This window comes from Phyllostomus discolor, chromosome 3 (assembly GCF_004126475.2).
Source record: "Phyllostomus discolor isolate MPI-MPIP mPhyDis1 chromosome 3, mPhyDis1.pri.v3, whole genome shotgun sequence".
Taxonomy (NCBI): Eukaryota; Metazoa; Chordata; class Mammalia; order Chiroptera; family Phyllostomidae; genus Phyllostomus; species Phyllostomus discolor.
The window spans coordinates 196,271,276-196,292,531 of record NC_040905.2 but is presented as its reverse complement, the minus strand read 5'-3'; the positions used below and the strand labels follow the sequence as shown (position 1 = coordinate 196,292,531).

General features: G+C 37.6%; 1 protein-coding gene across 1 annotated transcript in view; it reads left to right on the top strand.

Annotated features, from left to right (window-relative positions):
• Positions 1-7,658: 7,658 nt before the first annotated feature.
• Positions 7,659-21,256, top strand: part of SHOC1 (shortage in chiasmata 1) — a 63,527-nt gene continuing 49,929 nt past the window's right edge. The window contains 3 exon segments of the mRNA XM_036022049.1: positions 7,659-7,749; positions 9,964-10,087; positions 14,601-14,688. Coding sequence (XP_035877942.1) covers positions 7,669-7,749; positions 9,964-10,087; positions 14,601-14,688 — 293 coding nt within the window. The 5' untranslated portion in view covers positions 7,659-7,668.

Here is a 21,256-nt window from a genome sequence, read left to right as displayed (position 1 = left end):
CATGTCGGGCCCAGGTTGCAGAGAAAGAGTGCAAGGTATTATGGGAAAGGGAAAGAAGGGTTGCAAGTCTGTATTTCTTTTTTATACTCCATCACTCATGACATTAATTTCCTCAGGGAATAGCTAGTCATTTATGCAAACATCTTATTTCCCCTGCCACACTGACAGAGCTGAATCATTAGTTCTCCCTAACTAGCATAGCTCCTTACACATAATATGTGCTTAAAAATAACTAATGGATAAATCAGTGATGAACAACTACACCTCACTAGATGGAAGTCAGAAGACCTGTGCTCTAGATCTATGTAAATATAGGCAAATGGCTTACCCTCACTGGACCCTAAAATATGAGGAATATTAGGGTGTTACCCAGGGAAATGTTAAAGTATAGAGTTAACTCCTCCATTTTTCCCAAAGAAATAGCCACTCAGGTGTAACTGTTTATTCTAGCCTCTGGCTTCTTCAGGGATATGGAGTCAAGTCCAAACATGATAAAGTTTTCATCCTGGCCAGAAGCTTAGCTCAAGTGAATTTTCCAATGTGTGTTAAAGATCCAATAAACACATAAGGTATGAAATGGTGCATAATCAGAAAAAATGTTGAGGGGCTGAACCTGTGGGACAGAAAAAATTCATAGTGTTTATAAAAACAAATGGTGCAAAAATAGGCTATAATCACATTAGGCTTATTTATCTGAAAAGAGGTAAGCTACATGAATATGAAATGCTAGCTTTGTCTTCTATACTTATGAAAATTTCCTTACATAGCAATGCTACCACAGGTCTTTTCTAGCAGTGTTATGTAGTTTAATTATATTAAATATGTTTTGCTGAAATGTTTGCTCTCAATATATTGATGTAAAATAGTCCCTTGCTGATCAAAAGATAGCATGTGAGACTACACCCATAAATTAGCAACCATAAGACAACAAGTCACTTATGCAATGCATTTGTGCAATATTGTTTCATTCCATATATCCAGATTTTCAGCATGATCTCGTTCAGACTAATCTGTAATTCTATCTCAAGCTAATTATCTGCCATATTCATGCCATGCTCACTTTGGCTGATGTGTGTGTATGTGTAATATTCCATACACTTTAGAACTTCTGCACGTAGTAGAAAATGCAAAAGAATGTGATAACATCATTTCAAAATAACCTAGTGCCATATTTTAAGAAGTAAATTAAAGACTTATTTCAGAGCTTACTCTAGACAAGGCATTGTGCTGCTACAAAGCATGTAAAGGTAATAAGACCTGGCTCATAGTCCACTATCTCAAGAAGACTGCAGTGGGGGAGGCAGATATGAACAAAACAATTATAATACAAAGCATGAAAACTGCCCAAAGTAGGATACTGACAAATATTGTACCATTGCCAAAATGGTAACAATGAATTTTAAGAGTATCCATGGGAGTAGAAAACATTTGAACTGAATCAATAAATAAAGTTTCAACCTGTGATCAGAACACAAAATAAAATAAGAGGAACAAAAACTTGGAAGTGGGAGACTTTGGGAGATGGTCAGAGAGTGGCCAATTGTTCAGGGCTGCAAAGTAAATAGGGCTGAGTGAGTTGTTCCATGCTGGAGATTTCAGATTTTACCCTGTATGTGATAGAAAGGTGAAAGAGTTTAAGCAGAGTAGTGATATTCTCAGTTGTTATATATATATATTTAAGAGTTTGCTTATTTCTTTTTAGAGAGAGTGGAAGGGAGGGAGAAAGAGAGGGAGAGAAACATCAGTGTGAGAGAGAACATCAATTTCTTGCCTCTTGCATGCTCCCTAACCGGGGACTGAACCACAATCTAGGCATGTACTGTGAGGGGAAATCAAACTGGCAACCTTTCACTTTACAGGGTGGTGCCCAACCAACTGAACCACACTGGGCAGGGCTCAGCTGTTTTAGAAATATCATTCTGGCAGCAGTGTATGGAGCTGTCTGAAGATATTAAAAATTAGAGCAACTTCAGACAAGGATCTATGAGCTTCTTAAAGTCAAACATTTGTTTTCCTTATTTTTGCACCTTTAGTGCCTTGGACTATGCCTGGTAAAAAGTATGTTCTCAATAAACACTGTATTATGACTCAGCAACACAGCATGTGAATACAACAATGAAACCTAATATCATTACAAGAGATTTCCACAATTATGTGTAATTGTTCTGGATAGTAGAGGGGTTTCCCCTGCCCTTCCTTTACAGCAATTCATTTGAGTTCATATTCAAATATGTCTCAACTTGTTTTATTTCCACCTACATTCAAAATAATAATGGTGAAAATAATGGTGAATTGAAAATTACAGAAAAAAGTAATTGTTCTAACATTCTCATCATAAGCATAATTTGAGAAATGATACAGAAACATCAGCTACTGAGACAAAATAGAGATGATTTAGACAGGTTAAAACTCACTATAGACAAATAAAGAAAACTACTTTAAGAAATTTCCAAAGAGAAGCAGGGTGAACATAATTGCCAAACACTAAGAGCAAGTATTCCTTTTAAAGAGTGTATGGACGAGCTAAAAGCATGGGCGCTGAACCAGGCTGCCTGGGTTTGCAATTTTACCGCATACTTTCTAGCTGTTTAATCTTGGGCAAGATATTTAAGTTCTCAATGCCCTAGTTTTCTTATCTGTAAACTGGGGTTTGTAATATAGTATCTAGTTTATAAGTAGTTGCAAAGTACTAAGAATAATGCTTGGCACATAGTAAGTGCTCAGTAAAAGTTAGCTATTTTAAAATTATTATTATTCTTTTAAAGTTTTTAAAAAGAAGTCCATTTATTTTTATAAACTTTATTTATTTACTTTTAGAGAGAGGGAAAAGGAGGAAGAAAGGGAGGGAGAGAAACATGGGTCGGCTGCTTCTTACACACCCCCAAATGAAGAGCTGGCCCTCAACTCAGGCATATGCCCTGACCAGGAATCAAAACAGCTACCTTTCAGTTCACAGGCTGGAACCCAATCCACTGAGCCACACCAGCCAGGGCTAAAATTATTATTCTTAATGTAGCAGAGACTACTATATATTTCCCAAAGTCTCTATTCCCCTGCTTATTTTAATAACAGAATCTGTAAGTTGTAGTATGCACATGACTCTCCTGAATAAGCACAGATCTTCTAGACATTACTATAGTAAGAGTGACCACGTGACTAGGTCCTGGCCAGTCATATGCAAGTAGCAGTGTCATGTGGCAGCTTAGGGGAACGCTCCTTGAGAGACTAGTAGAAAGAAGGAAGGAAGGAAGGGAGGGAGGGAGGGAGGGAGTTTAAACTCCTCCTCAACAAATAAAAAAGGACAAGTTAATACTTATCAGATTCTCAAAATTAAATAGTTTGAAATAGCTAAGGGTTGGTGAGTATACAAAGCAACAGAAACTCAAACATTGCTGGTGGGAGTGTAAATTGGTACAATCACTTTGGAAAAACCATTTGGTATTATTGAATAAATGTGAAGTTATGTATAGTCATTAATCCAGAAATTCACTCCTAAACTTATATTTTAGAGAAACACATATGTGTACCAGGATACGTGTCAAAAGATATCAGTAGCAGCATTATTGGTAACTGCTATAACCATACTAATTCACAGGTCCACCCACAGCAGAACAGATAAATAAATTGAGGTATATTTATACAATGGTATACTATTCAGCGAGAAATTGAATTAGCATCCATTGAATAGCAGCAAGAATCAAACTAACACAAACAGTAAGATTCAAAAATAGGCAAAACTATATCCTTCAGAAATGCACACTTAGGTGAAATTGTAAAGAAGAGCAAAGAGCTGATTACCATAAAGTCAGGATTATAGTAATCTCTAGGTCTAGGGGTAGAACTCCTCCAGGGAGAGCTGTGATTAGAAAAAGGAATAGCCTCTGAAATGCTCGCAATGCTCTGTTTCTTTGCGTGAGTGGAGGTTGCATGAATGTTTCTTTAAAATATATATTTTAAACTACACATTGTCTCATGTACTTTTCTATGTGAATATTATATTTCACAATTTTAATTACGGATATATAAAGAAACACTGTGTCCCTGGCCTCCTATCTTTTCAATCCTTTCTCTATCCTGCTGCCTGAAACATAGATACTGCCACCTGAGATCCTGGGAGCAAAGCTCACAACATAGAAATATCAGAGTAATGAGTGGGAAGGTAAGTCCCTGAGGACTCTGTGGGGCACAGCTGCCACATCCATTCTGAACCTTTTGCTTCTGTACTTCATTTACATGAAAGAGAAAAATTTTACATTATTTTAGAAGTTTATTATTTATCTAGCCAAACCTGATATGAATATACCTATATACAAGATCTTCCAAAAGACAACCTACTCAAAAGAAAAATTGCCTGCTTCACACACACACAAACATACATGCACACAATATATACATACAAACACACACACAATTAGGCAATTAATTCATGGAATAAGATTCCAAAGAGCTTGTAAACACTAAAAAGTGGATAATCTCAGCAGTAATCAGAGAAATGCGAATTAAAACAAGAGAGTGTATTTCATGCAACAGATTAGCAAACATTTTAAAGAGCAATGTATTCATTTCTGTAATTGCTATAAATTTTCAGAAGGTGAATTGGCAATATCTTTTAAATTTGAAATGCTCTTACCATTTGAGACAGCAAAGCAACACACATCTATGCCACAGAAACAAAAGCAATAATAACAGCAATACTCGAGATCATATGTTCAGAATTCTTATCATGGCATAATTTGTCAGTGTAAAAAACTGGAAACAATCTGTGAAATTCATCAGTAATAGAATGTTTGGATAAATTAAAGCATATCCTTTCTATGAAATATTATGTAGCTGTTAAACATTACTTCTATCATACTTTAGAAGTTTATTTATTATGTATTGTTTAGCGAGGAAAATAAATTGCTCATCTTTATACAATTTGCCAAACTACTTTGTGTATAAATGTGTATGAACATACAAGAAGGTGCGAAAAAATACACCCAACACTAACAATGGTTATTTGGGAGCCAGGGCGGATTCCTTTTTCTGTATTCATCTTTGGATGGTTTTACTTGTTACAATGAGTATAACTATGTGTTGCTTTTGTTTTACATAATTTAAAATTGGCTTTAATAAAAGGTATAACTCCAAGAATGCAAAATAATTAATGTACTTCAGAGCAAGATTAACATCTTCATAATTGATTATTGTCAAACATTAAATCCATATCACTGAAGCAAACTGCACAAACCTGTACAAAATAAAGTATGTAACTTAAGAAAATCGTGTGGTTTATCTACTGATGTTTCATAATTAGTATTTTATTAATAAGTAACTTCAAAGGTAACTATGTGTTAGGAAAGTCAATAAATGCATGTTACTTCTTGCAATCTTCTGGGGAAGAATTTAATACCAAACTATGTTATTATGGAAAGGAAGACAGGAGTTAAGAAACACAGAGAAAAGGACAATTCCTTTTTCCTTATCAGATGCGTCTAAGGACTCCCAAATGAGTGTGTGGCAGGAGGGTTATAAATCAAGGTGTACAAACCTCCCAGTTCTAACCCCTCTTCCTGCTGCTTCTCAAATGTTCTTCCTCCATCAAGGCATGGCCAACGCCTAGCCAGACACCTGAGTCATGTTCACCTCCTCCCTTTTGCTTTGCTTTTTCCCTGAAACTGCCTGGTTGCAAAATCCTCTCAATTTTACCTCTGGAATGCCCCTGCCCTTGCCCTCCTCCTGAACCTGTTGCATTTGACCAGGATTATTTAATAACACTGGCGCTGCCACCATCGAACAAGTTTAGACTCTTTTGCCAGGCCTTCTCGACCTTTCCTATCTGGCTTCTTGTGGCTTCCCCACCACCTTCTCCACTGTCGCCCTCCTTTGCTCTGTACGATCAAGATTTTCCTAACCCGTGAGAACCTCCTTGCCAACCAGGCCTGGGCCTCTGACCCTCAGAAGCTTGGCAGCCCCGGGACATGTGCAACTGCACCCAGAAGAGACAGAACCCAGAAGCCTGAGGGGTGGGGCAGAGACGGGGCCGGGAGGGGCGGGGCCGGGAGGGGCGGGGCCAACCCTGGCTGGGCTGGCCAATGGAAACGCTGAGATCAGAGTCAAAGGTCATCCGTCCAGTAAGCGGGAATTTCCGCCACTGAAGATCGCGATACTTCCTCTAGTAAAAGGTCCGAGAGGCTGGAGCGAGGCCCCGCGGAGGTGTTCCTGAGCTGAGGGGAAGTTAAGTTCAGGGTGGGCTAGAGTTTGGCAGCTCAGAACCCTCTGGAAAACAGATTCGTGTGGCTCTGTGGTGGCAAGACCCGAGAACCAGCGTCCACCCCACCTAATTAGGTTAGAATAGAGGGTGGGAAGGAAACCCAGAAAGGCCAATAGGACCTCTATCTGCTGACTAGAAGTCGTAGAGTTAAACGAGATGAGAAAATACAGGGGCTTCGCCTCCTCCTCGGTTTTACACGGTTAACATGGCGTTGTTCTGCGAGGGAGCGAGGAAGGGGAGGAATCGAGCTTCAGGCCGGCGGGAGGAGAGGGGAAGCCAGCCCAGACATTCACACTCGCCTGCGTGCGTGGTCTTCAGTAACCTTGGAATTACATGCCAGTGTCTATAGACACCTTAAATATATACCACGTTTATCAATATGTGTGAATTAGCCTCAGTAAAGCTAGGAGGAAACAATATTGGGAAACCTTAACTTTTCTGCCTTGTACGTAAGCGCCTGACCTAATTATCTGTGTTTGTTTCCATTTTGGCCTAATAGGCACAGGTCAGCAGGTAGCACAGGAGAAATAAACTCTTTAAAAACAGGTAAGGAAAAATATTTCAGGAATTGCTGCCCTTCAAAAGTTGGCTATTTTAAGCACATTTCTTTCTCTTTTTTTAAAGATTTTATTTATTTCTTAGGGAAGGGAGGGAGAAAGAAAGAGAGAGAAACATCAATGTGTGGTTGCTGGGGGCCGTGGCCTGCAACCCAGGCATGTGCCCTGACTGGGAATCGAACCTGCCACGCTTTGGTTTGCAGCCCACGTGGAATCCACAGCACATTTCCGTGATTTTGCTTGTTCTCCCCCTTGTCTTTGATTTTAGACATAAGGCCTCTTTATCTCCTCCTGTCTATCCACCACTATAAGATGGATTCAAATATCTGTAATGCAAGGAAATAAAGTCGCAGAGGAAAGAAACGCTGTGAGTTTCTGTAGCACAGGGACAGGCTGAGGTTGCAGGCTCCACCCCTGGGGGCGGGGCGGGGAAGGCAGCTGCTGCATGTTTCTCCCTCACATCTGTGTTTCTCTCCCTCTCCCCCACCCTCCTTACCCTCTCCAAAATGAAGTAAAATAAAAATAAAAAATAAATTAAATAGTTGTCCTGAGAAAACCACTCTGCTGGTTTTGGGAATTCGAGCCTCTTTTGCAACAAAATGATTACATTAAGTATATTCCAGTCCCTCAACTGGAAGTTGTGTGGACTCAACAATATGAAACTTGTGTGAGTAATTTTATATCGACATATTATTACATATTAGATATAAATCTTTAATAAGTGTTATGTTTGTAGTTAATTTTGTTGATCATTCAGAGCCTTTTTTTTAAATGAGTGAACCAAAGTTTTGTGATTAAGAATGATATTTCTGCCCCTGGCTTTGCTATTTTACCAACATTTAATTTTTATTTTCCCAGATGTTGAAACTTGCATTGCTTTCAAAGGAAGAAGATATGTTTTCAGTATTCAAATATTGTGCGATAGACTATTTATATGAGGTAGGGTGTTACTGGACCACCATCTATTTACTAAGAGTTGTGATATGAAAAGTGTTACTATCGTCATTATATGATCATGACCATTTTACACTTGTCCTTGGATTCATCCTTCGTCTAGTTGCTTTCAGATTCATTTAAAATTACTTCCTACTTTTAATATAGCTTAAAAATGCCAGTCTGGGAGGGAAATAATGGACAATTTAATATGAAGTTAAAGCTCTTAGGGAACGAATTGAAACTCTTGGCAAGTTTGGGCTGCTCTCATGAATAATCTTGAGTAATCTTTATTGTAAGGAGTATGGGGAAAAACAATCTTAGTTATCTTTATGATAAAATAACGGTGACAACATGTATTGACCATTTATTGCGGGCCAGGTACTTTGTTTGATGGGTCATATCATTTGATCATTTGCTCTTGTGATGGAGTATGTCATTTGATCATTCCAACTGCTCCTTTACAATTTTTACTAGTAGATACTAGTGCAAAGGTTTTACAATTTTACAGTTGAGGAAACTGATGTCTACAGAAGTTAAATTGCTTGTGCAAAGCTAAGAGTCTAGCCAGCCAAGCACATTGTTAAGAACTAATTGGTGTACTTGTCATACAACAGTTCACTGTTTTCGTGATCTTAATCGACACATTAAATTTTAATTTTAGGTTATAAAAAACTAAAATAAATTACTCCACTATGACCAAAACTTTGTTACATTATACAGAAACTAAATACCTAAAGGCATCTTCAGTTTTCATTATTCCCTCATAAATGAGAAGGCAAATGTGTCCTTATAACATATATGGTAGGGAACGAGAAGTCATTGCTACACAAATATATTTGTGAATATATTGGCCGCTTGCAAAATTGGTCTATACTCAAGCATCCTCAAACTTTTACCTTTGCCATAATATGTCAGTTTCTTGTTTGTGTACCATACCCCCAATACAGTACGAGTATGATACTAATCAATGACAAAAAGTGCAGGATTTTGTAAGTTTCACAAAAACAGTGTTGAATAACTACTGAAATAACAGGTAAAGCTATTATCAAATGATGATCTTGTAAAATTAGATTAGTTAATAAATAAGAGGCAGAAAATGATTTGAATATTAAGTCAGAGATGCCTTGGAAACATTTGATTAAATCCTCTAATATTTTCTAAAAATATCTTCTTTATGATCAAAGGTAAACTAATGTCTAATATACATATTATCATGTAATATGTTTGTGGGGAAATTATGACAAAACTATTATAATAACTTTATTTTTTAAATAAAGTATCAATCATTATTTTTCCTTACTGTGAACCTTTGGTTCTCATTTTATATAAATTACTTTAACTGAGCTTTTCTTTGTACCTTTTATTCTTGGATCATGAGGATGTCTTATTTAATATGTTTCACACCTTCAGCAAACATAAAACTCTTGGGAAATAATGCAGGAAACTACTGTTTGTCCAAGTTCCTAAAATAATGAACTCTGTGGGAAGTTGAGAGTCACTGAGGGACAATTTCATAAAGGAGCTAGTGCTCAAGACAAGCCTTGAAAAATGAATAGGATTTTGATAGTTAAAGAAGAGCAGCGGGGCATTTTTCAGGGGCACACTGTAGACCATGGTGTCAATGAGGAACTGACTGCTCAATGTTAAGGGATGTAGTAAGGAGACAAGTCTATTTAAAGAGAACCGTTAGTATTAGAGAGTAGTGAGAGATGAAGCTAGAAGGTGAAGGCAGGATAGAATTACAAATTTGCTTAACTGATTTAACAGTCTTCTAAAAAAATAGTTTTATTTGTTAGATTTTTAAAAAATAGAATCACATTTGATAGTTGTCATAAGTGAAATAATGAAAAGACATAGAAAACAAAGGTTAAGACAGCTATATTATGCTAAGTGAAAAACAAAAGCACATTGTTAAATGGTATATACATGATGTGATCCCATTTTTGTTAAACACACATGCGCACACATTTTGGCCTAACTTAGAAAAAAAATGGTCTGTAGGAAAATACACTGAGCTGTTACCGATATTGACTTGGACCTTGATTTTCTCAGTATGTGGTTCTATGTTATTTGATATTTATAATGAGTATATATTACTTTTAAATAAAAATATATAAATTTAAAATAGAGAATTTTAATATTCTGAATATTGATAGATAAATACGTTAAATCTGTTAAACATATTAACAGATTTTATAATCTTACTTTCTTACATAGAATGTAGTTAGGAAGAAGTTTTGCAGAGATACTTTATTGCTTCGAATCCCTTCATGTTTACATCAAGATGGAAATTACCATGTACAAGTTATTGATAATACGTACAGGAGGCCATGGACAAGAGGTATGCTTTATTTTTTATTTCTTAAAAATCTATTTTAAAAATTATTGTAGAGTTTAGCACAGTAAATTAAGAAAATGTAGTGCTTTTCTCATTAAATAAAACCCATTGCATTTATTTATTTATGTGACAAGGAATTGAAAAACACTAGATATGAACAGAACAAATGAAAGATTTGTAGATGATGAAGTCTTAAACTATTTTAACATTGTAAACATTTATTATATTATAAAAGGGTTTTGCTCAACTGTTGGAGGGCTACTTTAAATTGTAATGATACACTGAATATAACATTAATTTTAAATGTATATGTACAAAATATCATCATTTGCTTTAATCATGTCATTGACTTAGGAAAGAGGTAGGCTCCATGGACAAGTCAAGTCAGCTAATAACATTTATTTAGCATATATAATGTATCAGGCACTGTTACAGGTGCTAAGGACACAGTTACTAACAAGACATAGAAATAGTCCCTGCCCTCAGTGGGTTTTCAGACTGGTAAGAAGGATGTAGCAATAAAGCCACTAAATCCATAAACTAATACCCATTATTGACAAATGTATAGAGAAGACATAATAGAGTGATGTGATATGAAATTTTAGAAGTGAGGAGTGCTAATTTGTGGATGGATCCCGGCCTGCAGTATCCATCTCGGCCGCGGATGTTCATCAACACGTGAGAAAAACATACATAGAGACAACCAGGTCCTGTGGGGGAATAGGAACAGCAGAGCCACTCCTCATGTGGGGATTGCCTTGGCCACCCTCTCTCCTGGAGGGCGCCATGGCCACTCCTCACATGGGGAGCGCGCTGCTTGGGCACCCTCCCTGGTGGAGAGAGCTCGAGGTTCCCCCTCCGGAGAGGCTCTTTATTGGTTTTGTTTGCATAAGAATTCAGGTAAAAGCTCATTACTCATTGCTAGGAAGTAAGGATCAAATGATAGGTAACAAGGAACTCTGAGGGTCTATTTTGAGTCAGGGTCAAAGAACTGTAAGACTTTAAGGATCAAACTTACTTCTTCCTTGGACCCTTATCATTCAACTGAGAGCATTCTAAACAAAGCAGGTTTCACAGGATTTTACATATTTTTTCTTAGGACTGATCACCTGGGGAACCCATGCTTTTCAGCACAGAGCTGCACCACCCTGTCGTTGTTTCAGGCTTAGGTGGAGCAAGGGAACTAAGGCAACCAAGAGATAAGGAGGTTTTCTCCCATACAATGAGGACTCAGGCTATGTCAAAGCCGAGGAGTGAGGGCCCATCACCCCCTTTTGCTGTAGCCCCCGAAGTCCTTTCTTGGGGGCCTCCCATGTGATTGTGCCTATCTTAGGTCGTTCCCCCCTTGGGGATCTTACCCATCATTGGCTAACCAACCAAGCTTTGGGGTTCAGTTATGAATGAAGCAGCAGAAGCAGTTCTGCTTCTCTCCCTCCTGCCAGGGAGATAAGCTTTTGTCTCCTTGCTGGCTTATGGTCCAAGGTCACTCCCTCAGCCTTAGCCTTGGTGGGGTTACAGCTTCTGATATCAGGCAGGGCAGTTCCCAACACTAGTTCTGATGATTATGGAAGGAATTCTATGTAGAGGTGGACATTTGAGTTGAGACCTGAATAATGAGAAGGAAACAACCACAAAAAGATATGGGGGAGAAGCCTTTCAAGTAAATGCAAAGTGCCTGACTCAGGAATAAACTTGATGTGTGTAAGGGTCAGAAAATTAGGCCATTGTGATTGGTGCATGAAAAGGTGGAGATCTGAGAACTAGGCAGTTTCTGACAGATAGAAAGATTTGAAGGCCATAATATGGCTAATGTGGTAAGTCAATGGACAGTTTTAGGACACGGAGTGACATAACCTGATTTATACTTTAGAAAAATTATTCTGGTTGTCTAGGGGATGGAAGGGATAGGGGCTGGGAGGCAAGAGTAGAAGACAGAAAAGTCTATCTGGAAGCTTTTGTAATAGTTCAGAATCTAGACTGTTAGGTGAATCTACATTCTACATAAAAGATGGTGGGGCTTAGACTAGTCTTATAATAATGGAGATGTGAGAAGTGGTTAAAACTGGGATTATTTTAGAGATGCAGCCAACAGTGAGAGGGTTGAAAAAAATAGAAGAATGAAAAATTTCTTCTAGGATTTAGACCTGAGCAACTGGGTGGGTGGCAGTGCTATTTTCCAAGATAGGAAAAGGCTCACCCGGAAGCCAGTTTTCAGCTGGAATCAGTAGCTCTGCTTTGGCCAGGTTAAAATGCCTATAGGCATCTGAATGGAGGCATCAAGAAGGCAATTGTTTATATTCATACTGAGCACAGCTGGAGCTTCAAATTGGAGTCATTGATATGTAAATTGCATATAAAGTCCTGGAACTGGATGGAGTCACTGAAAGCATGGGTATACACAGAGCTGAGAGCCTAGGACAGAGCCTTGGAAAACTCCAATAATTAAAAGGCTGACAAAGAAGGAACCACCTAAGAAGACAAGTGAGATAGGAAACCCAAATGAGTGTGGTGTCATAGAATTCTAAAAGAGAAAGTGTTTCAAGAAGGGAGAAGTAGTCAAAAGTTTTTGTCCCTGTTAAAAGGTCAAGTAAGATAAGGATAGTGAGTTGACCTTTAGTTTGACTAAATGTAGGGCATTGATGACCTTGGTAAGAGAGATTTCACTAGAATAGTGGGTAGAAAACTTAAGTAGAATATATTGAAAAGAGAATGAGAAGTGGAATAGACAACTGTTTTGAACAATTTTGCTATGAAGGAAAATAGAAAAATGAGGCATTAGCTTAAGAGAGAAATGAGATAAAGAGTTTTGTTGTTGATGTGTAAGTTTTAAAAAATTTATATGATGAGGAAAGAGCCTATAAATGCTTGTTTGCCAGTGGTAATAGTCTTGGTAAAAAGAGAAAAAAATGATGATGCATGCAAGAAAAAGGATAATAATAAAAAAGGGATAGTATCAAGAGCACAAGTGGAGAAGATGGTATTAGATAGAAGCTAGGATAGTTGTCCCATTGTGATAGATAGAAAGACAAGGTTTGAAGGTACTTAAGCCAATGTGATGGTAGAATTGGTGATGAAAGATCAGGTGGTTTTTGGTTTATGTCAATGTCCTATGTGGAGGCAAGGCCATAAACTGACAGAGGGTAGGAAGGTGAGTATTGAAAATTTGAGGAGGGCAAAGTGTTAAATAGTTGTCTTCAAAAATGAGAAAGCCAATTTTGTTAGGAAGGTGTAATATTATCATCTGTCAGTGTTGGATGCCCTTTTGAAATTTATAGTCATAATGAGTTCATTCAGCATGGCTGGATAATTTTTTTCCAATCATTTTTAGCTATTCTAGTGTACTTACATGAAGTGGAGAGTAGGGGTTTTCCTAAATTAATACAAGAGAAGGAGGGGCAACAGAAGAGTCTTTGTAAGGAAGTGGAGATGGGATGGCCATGGGACCTACATTGTCTGAGAAAGAAAGTGAGGACATGAGGGAGGATGAAGACTAAAAATGGAAGGGTCAGGGGATGGCAGGCCTCAGTCAGGGTGGAGTAGCTTTCATCCAACTGCTCCTCTAGAAGTACAAAAGGAAAAAATGAGTTTATAATTTCTTCCTACTTATTTTCCTTTTCATCTTTTTAAAAACAATGATAACAATAACACCCAACATGTATTAGGCTGTTACAATATGTCAGGTAGTGTTCTAAGCAATTTACATGTCTCTTCACATTTAATATTTATACCAACACTATGAAAGGGCCATTATTATTCTTAATTTGTAGATAAGGGAACTGAGGTACAAAGAGGTTAAGTGATTTGCCCAAGATCATATAGTTAATAAGTAGCAGTACACATATTAAAATCCAGGCAGGGTGATTCTACATAAAAGATGTACAGTAAACTTTCATATTTTTTCAGTGAGGCATGTGTTCAGATCTTAAGTGATTTGTTCAAGGTAATAAAACTAACAAGAAGTAACACTGGTGGTAAAATACAAGTCATTTGACTCTTCACTCAGTTGCTTCTTCTGACACTAGTATATGATATGGTTCCTCTCCTTAAGGAACCAAGGGTCTAATTTGGGGCAAAAATATAGATACATACATTTTTAATATATGACTGTATGTGATTAGGTACCAGAGGGAGTGCTACAGACAACATTATAGCCTTTCAAGGGGCGTGCATTAGAGTGAGCTGGAATGGCTAATAAAGGCTCTGTGAGGAGTCATGCGAGCTGTCGAAGAACACTCTCTGGGATGGCAGTGCTGTGTAACCCAGCCTCCAAGGGGAGGCTGTAAAAATGAGGACAGGATGTTCAGGTGATACTGTTCTGACTGTAGAAGGGTTATTAAAGGAGGAATTGTATTAATGAGAATAATTACTTAAACATTTGAAATCTGGTATAACTTCAGGAAAATTGCATTATGAAAAATAAAGGTAGCATCATAATGTAAAAGTTGAATGTTTGGCTTCCTTGTATTAAGTGTAAAAGAAAATTCTAGAAGCTAATGTTAACCATGCTCCTTTCTAGTCTCAGCTGTTTCAGTTCGGGGAATGACAGACAGCTCAATCTTGGATCAATGGAAAGCAAGCCTCCATGTGGAAGACTTCCTTGAGAAGTAAGTGTCCTTTACCTCAGATTTTCCTTTTACATCCAGAGGATAAACAGGAAGTTCTCCAGGCAACTAAAGAGAGAAGATCCTTTCCTTTATATCCTCACAGATTGTTTTTCATCTGAAGAAAAAAACCTTAATCTGACCACAAAAGAGAGGTTAATATAAGTGATTTACATCCTCTTTTTATCTTTCCCTCATTTATCATATACTAACTATTCTCAATGCATTTGTGTTACAAAAGACATACAAAAATAAAGAAAATGTTATTATGCTTTTATTCAATAAGTAAACTTTTTGTAGAAAGTGTCTATAGAGAGGCCTTTATATTAAAATCAGTCTTTTCCACTATAGTATAAATGCAGATTTAAGACCATTTTCTAACATAGTTTGTTAAATGTTATTTTTTTATTAGTTTGGTCATTCATCAGATATTTACTACATAGCATCCTGAGTGCCGGATACAGAATACAAAAATGAGTAAGACAGCCTCTACTCGCAAACACAAGAAAATATGCAATAGAAATTTATAAATAATTACAATACAGTGTGGGAAGTACAATGAGAGATATAGGAACACAGAGCATAATAAGAGAACATCTAATGTGTTCGACATTGTTAATGTAGATGCAAATTAGAGATTTCAGTGCAAATGTAAATAATTTATTCTATTGCTTCGATACATGCAAAGAGTGCTGATCAGACCCAAGAAGGATTTAGTTATTATTCACATTTTCAAATTTTAGTAATTTAAGTTTGCCTTAGTTGCACTTGAAGGAAAGAGCCAATTTAAATGTGTCTAGACTCTAAATACAGAGAAGCCCCATATACCATTTCCATCATCTAAAAATTTAAACAGTAGGCTAGGAAGATAATATATAAACATACAAAAAATTAATAAGATAAGAATTAAATGATAACATAAGATAACCGTCATAAGATCACAAGGCTTAATACAAATGCAAAGTATCTGTTACATGACTGAACTCCCAAGCAGTGAGTAAGTACACAGGTATAGTGAAAAGAGCTCTGCATTGTGAATTAAAGGATGTGGATTTCAAGTCTTGATTCGGGAACTCAAGTACTACTTGACAAGTCATTTTATCTAACTCTCACTTTCTCTGTCAGTATAATGATGATGGGTTAGTGCTTCTCAAACTTTAATGCAATATAAATCACTTGAGGATCTTATTAAAAATGATGAATCTGATTCAGTCATTTGTATTGGAGATTCTGCACTTCTCATGTGCTCCGAGGTGTGCTGATGCTGCTGGTCTAAGAATCTACTTTGAGTAACAAGATACAAGACGATCTCTAAGATTTCTTTTCACTGTATGAGTTAGATTGGTAGGGCTGTACATTTATAAGAAATTGAGCTAGAGCTGGACATTGAAGGAAAAAACTACTTGAAAGAAAACATTTCAAGCAAAGGAAAGAGCATGTCTGAAATCCCAGAGGCAGGAGTATGCAATAAGTACTTAACAAAAGCAGTGATCAGGCTACCTTGGCTCAAACCAAAGGTTCATGTATGAGAGAAATGAGAGGCCCTACAGGAATGGACACCCTATCACATCTGACCTTCCATTCATTTTGCAGCATCAATATACTTAAAGTCCAAGGCAAAGCAGGTTTAATCTATAGCACCACCTATAATAAGATTTACATTTCCCAACCTCCCATTAGCCAAACGTTGCCATGTGGTAAGTTCTTCCCAATGGGACAAAAGCAAAAGAGGCTTATGTAACTTCTGGGAAGTGTCCTTAAGAAGAAATAGCATGTTTTTTCTCTCCTTCCTGATGCTTGAATACAGATGTAATGACTGGTTCCAGCAACCACCTTGGACTATACTGATGAGAACTCAATCTAGGCATGGCAGAGTAGATCAAAAGGCAGCTGAATCCCTGACAAATTGTGGAACTGCCTTACTAGCCATGAACTTCGAACCTCCAGACTTTTTGTGTGTGTTTAAGCCACTATTAATTTTAGTTTTGTTTCAGGCAGTAAAATTTAATTTTTCAATAGACTTTGTTTTTTTATACTATATTTTGTTCACAGCAAAATTGAGCAAGAGGTAGAGAGATTTCCCATAATCAAGTTTAATTTTGAATTATTCAGGAGCCACTGCAGTTTTGATACTTAATGGAACTTAAGAACAAACATCCTGACCATTAGCAGTACGTAGATTTCCTAAATCTTGCTTTTTCTCTCTGTCTCACCTGTCTTTGTTTCTTGTTTGTACTTTTGTTACTTCTTTTTTTCAAAATTATATGTATTTATTTTTAGACAGAGGGAGAAAGAGATGGAGAGAAACACCAATGTGAGAGAGAAATGCAACAAGCATTGGTCAGTTGCCTCTCACACGTGCCCCCAACCAGGGACCTGGCCCACAACCTAGGCATGTGCCCTGGCAGGGAATCATACTGGCAGCCTTTCAGTTTGCTGAATGATGTGCAGCCCACTGAACCACACCAGTCAGGGCTTTGTTACTTCTTTTTTTAATATTCATTGCCTGGTCAATCTTTTTTGTTTTATAGATTTCAATTCCAGGCACTCTTTTTTTAAAAAAGATTTTATTTTTAGACAGAGGGGAATGGAGGGAGAAAGAGAGTGAGAGAAACATGAATGTGAGAGAAAAACACGATCTTATGTGCCCCAACTGGGGACCGAACCAGCAGCCTTTTGGTTTGGAGGATAACACCCAACCAACTGAGCCATACTGGTCAGGGCTGTTACTTCTTAATATTGATTCTAAGACCTCAAGTCTTTTACTTTTACTAATTTGTTGGCATATTGTGTTTTAACAATATGGGCATTTTTCTGCCATGTGTTCTTAAAAAACCTTGTGTTCTACAAAATTGCACAATAAAAATAACAGGACATACAGGAAAATTAGATTCCGCAGTCAAAGCTATGCAACTTGCAAAAGGGCATTAACAAAAAATAATATCTATCCTAATTTTCTTTAAAAATCATCAGCATAAGTAAAAAGACATGCTAAATTTCTAAGAAATAAATACATACTAGAGTAAATCTAGGACTTTGAAAGAAAGGAAGATACCTTGATGGACAGGCTAAAGGAAGGGTTGAGGCTATTGAATTATGGAGACAATGGCAAAATGCAAAAAGATCTGGGAGAACCATTCAGTAAGCTTCCTAGCTTCTAGGACAGAACAAATGGCCAAATAGAGCAAGAGGAAGAACATATACCAATATTTATATTCTCTGTTCCTCTGAGTCTTGTTGCATTCAGATCAATACAGTTGAATGTAGGATGTTGCACATATATTTACTTCTTGTGTGCCTCATAACAACTACATGAGATCAGTATTACTATTCCAATATTATTATGAAAGTAAGACAGATTAAGTAACTTGTCCATGGTCATGCAGCCAGTCAATAGTTGGAGCTATTATCCAGCCCTTGAAGTTCCAATCTGTATGACAGCAGACCCTATACTTTTTTATTTGGTTTGGTTTATGTAACAGCTTTATAGATATATAATTTATATTCATGTAACTCACTTTTTTAAATGTCCAATTTAATAGTTTTTAGTATTCACAGAGTTGTGCAACCATCCCCACAATCAATTTTAAAGCACTTTCATCAACACAAAAAGGGTCAATGCTCTTATGAGTAATATGTACCTGAGTGAATTGAGGTGATTTTTTCTTGTACCTTATATTTTCTTCAAGAGTAAAGCAGAAACTTGAGAGTTTTTTACATCTATGATTTTTAAAATATGGCATATTCATTTTCTTCTCCAGTTACATTGGGAAATTATATTGATTTTGGTTATTTAAGTCTGTATAGGGAATTATTAAGGCTAAACTATTTTAGGATATCAGGGAAAAAAGATGTATTAGGATGTGTAGCCAAAATGCCAATAATATTTTATCTGCTGGGAAATTCATTGGAAAGATCTCTTGTGAGTTCAATATCCCAATTGTATAGACAACCTTGCCCATTTCCTAAACCAATTAGGAAATGAGCAAGGTATGGGCAAGGTCAAAGGAGCCAAAAAAAAAAAAAGTGCCCAGACTAGCAACAGCAGGAAGTTATCAACACCCTAAGCTTGAATGAGTAAGTGGACTTAGCAGTAACAACCCAGTTAAGAACTTCGGCTATGGAGAAGGGCTGTATGATGAAAGATATAACTTTATAAAAGAATGAAGCCACTTACAAACTGTAGACTAGGAAGGAAGCATTTATATCCTGTGTCTCTCCTCACCTTTGATCTCCTGGCTGAACCCAACCAGAAACTAGAGGGCTAGTTTAGTAGGTTCTTAGAGATCAGCCTCTGAGATTGAAGAACAGAATATAAAAGGCTGGATAATAATACAGAAAAGCAGACATGGATTATCCAGCACATGGGCACTTGGGCAATGCATGGCAGAGTCTAAGAATCTGTGTACTTTTAACCTCATCATTTCCATTTTTAGGAAAATTATATTTTTTTAAAATATATATTTTATTGATTATGCTATTACAGTTGTCCCAATTTTTCCCTCTTTGCCCCTCTCTGCCCAATAGCCCCATTCCATTCAGCAATCCTCCCTACCACCCCGCTCTCCCACCTTAGTTCATGTCCATGGGTTGTGCATATAAGCTCCTTGGGTTCTCCATTTCCTCTACCATTCTTAACATCCCCCTGTCTATTTTGTGCCTACCGATATATGCTTCTTAATCCCTATATCTTTTCCACCATTCTCCCCCTCCTGCTCCTAGCTTATAACCCTCCAAGTGATCTTCATATCTATGATTCTGTTCCTGTGCTGGTTGTCTGCTTAGCTTGCTTTTTTAGATTGCTTTTGTTGATAGTTGTGAATTTGTTGCCATTTTAATGTTCATAGTTTTTATCTTCTTTTTCTTAAATAATTCCCTTTAACATTTTATGTAATAATGGCTTGGTGATGATGAACTCCTTTAGCTTTACCTTGTCTGGGAAACACTTTATGTGCCTTTCAATTTTAAATGATAGCTTTGTTGGGTAGGCTAATCTAGGTTGTAGGTTCTTGCTTTTCATCACTCTGAATACATCTTGCTAGTCCCTCCTAGCATGCAGAGTTTCTTTTGAGAAATCAGCTGACAGTCTTATCAGAACTCCTTTGTAGGTAACTCTCCTTTTCTCTTACTGCTTTTAAGATTCTCTCTTTATCTTTAACTAACCTAGGCATTTTAATTAAGATGTGTCTTGGTGTGGTCTCTTTGGGTCCAACTTATTTGTGCTTCCTGGACTTGCATGTCTGTTTCCTTCACCAAGTTAGGGAAGTTTTCTTTCATTATTTTTTTCAAATAAGTTTTCAATTTCTTGTTCTTCTCCTTCTGGCACCCCTATGATTTGGATATTGGTACATTTGGAATTGTCCCAGAGGCTTCTTAGTCTCCTTGTGTTTTTGAATTCTTTTTTGTTCTTACTGTTCTGATTAAATGCTTTTTTCTTCTTTATATTAGAAATTGTTAATTTGATTCTTGGCTTCATCCCTTCCACTGTTGATTTCATGTAGATTTTTCTTTATTTCACTTAATGTAACCTTCATTTGTGCCTAGGTCTTTTTTATGCTGTTGTAGTACCCAATGAGTTCTTTGAGCATCCTGATAACCAATGTTTTGAACTCTGCACTGATGGGTTGGTTATCTCCATTTCATTTAGTTTTTTTTCTAGTTCTGTTTTTTTCATTTGGGCCATATTTCTTTGTCTCCTCAGTTTGGCAGCCTCCCTGTGTTTGTTTCTGTGTATTAGGTAGAGCTGGTTTGACTGCCTATCTTAGTAGCATGGCCTATTGTAGAAAAGTGTACCTGGAAATTGTGTAGGGCACAGCCTTAGGTGATTGCTAGGGCAGGGCAACCCATTTCAATGCTTTGTGGCTCAGTGTGGGGGGATGGCTCACAGAGGGGACTCCATTTGCCTGGCTTCTGGAGTTTTGCCCAGGAAGAAGCTGTCTCCCAGCATTTGCCCTGTTTCCAGTCACTTTACTTATCTCACTGTATGCCACTTGTGGCCTTTCGGCTGTTACCCTGGTGCTGAATTCCAGAGTGGGTGGGTCTGCATAAGTCCTAAATCTGTGCAGGCCCTTTAAAAGGAGTCTGTTGAGAATTGACAGTTTCCTCTGCTGCCCCAGCTGCCACTAGTTTTTATAGTCAGTAGTTATGGGGATTTATATTTCTGGTGCTGGAACCCTGGGCTGTTGGGTGGTCTGGTTTGGGGTTGGGATCCCTTGCTTCGGAGGTATCCCTTGCGATTTTTATCTACCACATGTGAACGTGGACTGCCTGCTCAGCTGCCTCTCCGTTACTCTGTGGCTCCAGGCCTCTCCACCTCTCTCCAAGTCTCCACTCCTCCTACCCTTCTGGATGAATGTGGCTTCTTGAAATCCTTGGTTGTCAGACTTCCATACTGCTTGATTGTCTGATGGTTCTGGGTGATATGTATTTTGTAGTTTAGTTGTAATTTTTTTTCTGTAGCTGTGCGAGGAGGCAAAGCATGTTTACCTACACTTCCATCTTGACTGGAAGTCAGCTGGCTAGTGGTCCTGGCCATGGACCCTGCAGCAGGTCTGGCACCTGACTGCAGTGC